This window comes from Cheilinus undulatus, linkage group 4 (genome assembly GCF_018320785.1).
Source record: "Cheilinus undulatus linkage group 4, ASM1832078v1, whole genome shotgun sequence".
Classification (NCBI taxonomy): domain Eukaryota; kingdom Metazoa; phylum Chordata; class Actinopteri; order Labriformes; family Labridae; genus Cheilinus; species Cheilinus undulatus.
This window is the reverse complement of record NC_054868.1, coordinates 7,034,059-7,038,326: the sequence shown is the minus strand read 5'-3', so window position 1 is coordinate 7,038,326 and position 4,268 is coordinate 7,034,059. Positions and strand designations below refer to the sequence as shown.

General features: G+C 39.8%; 1 protein-coding gene across 1 annotated transcript; it reads right to left on the bottom strand.

Moving 5' to 3' along the window:
* Positions 1-1,888: 1,888 nt before the first annotated feature.
* Positions 1,889-3,425, bottom strand: cxcl18b (chemokine (C-X-C motif) ligand 18b). Its single transcript, XM_041785737.1, has 4 exons — positions 3,265-3,425; positions 2,978-3,092; positions 2,795-2,887; positions 1,889-2,371 (listed from the first exon to the last, which is right to left on the bottom strand). The coding sequence occupies exons 1-4, from the start codon at positions 3,338-3,340 to the stop codon at positions 2,311-2,313; spliced, it is 345 nt and encodes a 114-aa protein (XP_041641671.1). The 5' UTR covers positions 3,341-3,425; the 3' UTR covers positions 1,889-2,310.
* Positions 3,426-4,268: the final 843 nt, after the last annotated feature.

The window sequence follows — 4,268 nt, the reverse complement described above, 5'->3', positions numbered from 1 at the left end:
ACTAAAAATGTTAAGCGCAAACATGCTTTCATATAGTAGCTATAAAAATATGATACATCAATATTTTATAATTTTTTAAAAGATTTTAACCCTTTTACTGCCAGTTCTTTTGTCATGATGCCACCATGTTTTTCAATAAAAAAAAAAAAATCAATTTACAACATGCAAAGTTTTTTGTGTTAAATTATTAAGACCTGTGATATGTTGGTGATAAGCAGCAACACTGATTTTATGCATTATCATTTTTTTGTGCATTGTAAAATACTGACTCTCAAGCTGCACAAAGTGTATACAATAGTTATGAAAAATATACAGGAATTTTTAATTTTACTTTAATTTAGCTGATTTTTTTCACCTTTAACTGACCTTATTATTGATATCAAATATTCATTATGCAAAATATTTCTTTGTGTTGAATTTTTACTGCCTGGGATATTGTCAATAATTAGCAGCAACGCTGATTTTTTTTTTTTTTCTTTTCTTTTTTTTCATGGATTATTATTTCTTGCATGTTCAGCATGTTGAGCATGGGGCTGCATGGGGCTGCATGGCACCGGGGTTAGCGCTGTTTCCTTACAGCAAGAAGGTCCCTGGTTCGCTTCCCAGTCAGACCCTTTCTGTGTGGAGTTTCCATGTTCTCCCCGTGTACCACTACCAAAGACATGCTTGTTAGGTTAATTGATGATTCTAAATTGGCTGTAGGTTTGAATGTAAGCATGCATGGTTGTCTGTCTCTATATGTCAGCCCTGCAATTGACTGGCGACCAGTCCAGGGTGTACCCCACCTCTGCCCAATGACAGCTGGGAAAGGCTCCAGCCCCCCAAACGGGATAAGCGGTATAGAAAATGGATGTTTAGCATGTTTTTTCTCCATATGCCAAATATGGTCAAAATGGCACCATCTGGTAGAAAGTAGTAAAAATCATCAATTCCAAGGCAAAAGCCCAGATTGACACCTCATACAATAAGAAGAATGAAAGGTGCACAAAATGTGCACAACCTCACCTATGTATCACTGAGTGGATAAATGTACACCAGAGCTTTCAGTGCTGTAGTGGTGAATGTACAGGTCAGAACTTGTCCACAAGAGTGTTTTGGAGTTGTTGGATTGTGTATTTGATGAGTTTGATGAGGGAAAGCAAAAAATTCTGTCTGCTTCCATAGTGTTGGCTGTGCAGCTGGTATATCGGTATATATGATTTAAATCATTGGGTAACTGGTAATGTTTATTCATTTAAGACACAATTGTCCAAACTATACCGGGGGATAAATGTGACGTGTGTGTCATGTTATGGGCCTGCAGGCTTTCACATGTAGTTTTCTTTGCTCCAGGCAGGCTTTTTATGTCCTGGCTGACCTGTGGCTTCTGTACAGCCCCTCTGCCATAATGCCTCGATCAGTGGAGTGCTGCAGTGATGTTTGTCCTTCTGGAACCTTGTAAGTATGTTGTCTGCATTGTGGAAACACAAAAACAAGAGACATTTCCACAGTTCTGTGCAAGTGAAAGATGATCTCCTTGTTGCTCACTGACTCCAAACTCTAGCAGTCATAACTAATCCCTTTTCACCTTGTTGACAGAGTCACAAGATGCTCCAGGAATCCTTCTCCTCTCCGTCAGCCGGCCTGCAGCAGCTGCAAACAGCTGTGGTCAGATTCTTTCACAAGCATCATTTCACTATTATCATGCAAAGTTTCCCTGAGGAGAGAGCGCTTTTCCATGATAACAATTAATTTGTCTCTTCCTGCAGCAAAGTCACTTCAGTGTCCTCAAGTGTTGGTTGCAGAATAGTAACTGCTTTATGCTCATTAGAGGAGTTCATAGTTTGAAGTTTCCCTTTCTATTAATTTAGATTTGACTTTTTGGCAGAAAACACAGGGAAAGCATAGATTTATATCAAAATCAGGTTTATTTCTTAGACTCACACATTTGTAAAAAAAAAGAAAATACAGATAGAACTTTACAATAAATAAGGCATCTTAAATAACTGTTAACAGGCAGAAACAATGGTGTTCATTTTTACAGTGGCTTCCTTGCAGACTTGCTGTTATAATATTGTACATATATTTCTCTTTCCTATCCCCTAACTTGAATATAACTCTTTTGTCTTCCAGTCCTGCCTGCAAGCTGTAAATTATTTCCTCTCCCATGGCTGTTCCCCTCTCGTCGTCATTTCCCGCTCCTCAGCAGTGCAGGAGTTCAGTGAAAGCTTTGCTCTCAGCTTTCTCAGACTTATGGGCTCACTCTTCATGTCACCTCCGGGACCCTGGTCCAGATGACTTTCCTCCCCAGTCAGGCCTCCCTGCGCGCTTTCACTCGGCCCTTCTCATTCTGTCAGTGCACTCCCTTTTACGGCTCTCGTCTTTGTTTATCCTGAAAGAAGGGAGGAAGAAAAGCTGGGATGAGGCCAGTGAGCTAATACGAAACATCTGTAGGTTTGTGCAACTAGTCACATGTTAATGTGATTAGAAAATCGGAGCCAACGGCTCTTTTTAAGGCGCTTTTATTTGCAGAGAGATTTGTGTCATTGATGGCGTGTTTGTTGCAGAGTAAACTACTTCAGCAGTTTTGGCTCTTAAGTGAAGCTTCATCTCAGGGCCAAACAAACAATTTAAATGCCTTTTAGCTTGCGAAATTAAGCAGAATCAAACGTTGTCGAAAAAAAATAGTTAGAAACTGAAGCTCAGGTGCCTTGATAAAAAGAATTGTTGATGCAAATGCAGCTTTCTTTTCAAATACATCCATGTTAATGATGTTATCAGTTAAAGAGGATGTTGTAGTGTGGATGTAATTTACCTTTCCCAGCATTTCAAAAAGGCCTTTGCCATTTTCTTCTCTGTGTTCATGCAGATTTCCTCTGTGGTGTTGCCTGCCGTGTGCAGCGTTAGACTGAAAAAGACAAAAACAGGAAATCAGACACTCTCCTGATGCCATTCAAAATGCAAAAATAAGATGCTGACATCTGGTATTTAATCTTACATCAGTTCAGTTCTGTCACAGCCAGATCGCTGTTCATGGACTTGGAAATCTGATATGTTGGCTTTGATGAACGTGATGAATTCATGACAGTAGCACCGATCAGGAATGTCATGAGCTGCAGAAGAAAGTTGTAGACAGTTCATGTGTGAATTCTCAGCAAAAGCACAAAAACATGGGTAAGTAAGACTATTAAAGTATAAATTGTCCTTGCATCTTTACTTCTTAATCTTTAGCGTTGTTTATTGTCGGAAAAGTTCAGTAAAATAATCAAAAGTATCATAACTCACCTTGATAGAGCTGAATGTAAACTGCAGCCACAAAGGCCAGCAGTAGAGCGCAGCTTTTCCCTGACAACAAGGCCATTATTGTTTAGTTCAGAGACAAAAGTCCAGAGATTCCTCGAAGGAGAAAGTGCAAACTGGAGCAGAGCAAGAAGAACGAGTGAAGAGCTGAAAACCCTCCCTTCCTTTTATAGGCAACACATGGAGTAGGTTTTTTTTTCAGAGCCCATGCTTTTTCCCGTCAAGCCAAACCTGCCACTTGCTCCGGAATTTCCACGCTTGCTCCCCAGAAGCACACGCAAGAATGTGCTCTCATTCCTTTTAGGACTGAGAAACAGTAAATGATACATTAATTCGATGAGAAGTGACTCAGCTACATACCAAGGTTATAAATTCTTGTGACACTTTGCCCAGACATGTCCAGGCAAACCAAAGCTACAATAAAACAAACACTACTGTCTGATGATGATGAATGTTCCTCTGGCCAGTGGTGAAGATTTAGGGTGAATGAAAAGAACAAGGATTGCTTTGCACACATCCCAGTTTGTAAAAGTTATTGTGCAGTGCTGTTTAACAGCTTTAACTATATATAACTATATGTAACTATATATAAATTCAGCCCAAAATATCTGATGTTTTTAATGCAGTTAAGGCAATGAATACACAGAATACAACACATTTTGTCAAGAAATTATGAGCAAAGTGAAAACATAATTCAAAAATTTGAAGCACATATTCCCATTTCTGATGGCGTTGTTAAATCCTGTCAAGCTTTGCAGCAAATAATTGTCATAAAAGAGCATTTTCAGTGTCTTTCTCTCATGCTGCTAGACCTGGATCTGACATTTTATTGAGCTTTCAGACATTTTATTGAGCTTTCAGACAATCAGACACAGCAATTAAAAAGATTATCTCTGCCCGCCGATCAGGGCTGCGCGCCATGGCGCAGTGCTCTGGACATGCTTCCAGTGGGTGAGGTCGCTCGCCTTCGGTCGGAGCAAACCCGCGGT

What these genes read in the sequence shown, in the direction of transcription:
- cxcl18b (XM_041785737.1), bottom strand. Translation starts at nt 3,340, where the DNA reads ATGGCCTTGTTGTCAGGGAAAAGCTGCGCTCTACTGCTGGCCTTTGTG. An exon ending in TTACATTCAGCTCTATCAAG is followed by an intron (nt 3,093 to 3,264) that starts GTGAGTTATGAT and finishes TTTCTTCTGCAG; the next exon opens with CTCATGACATTCCTGATCGG. An exon ending in TGTGACAGAACTGAACTGAT is followed by an intron (nt 2,888 to 2,977) that starts GTAAGATTAAAT and finishes TGTCTTTTTCAG; the next exon opens with TCTAACGCTGCACACGGCAG.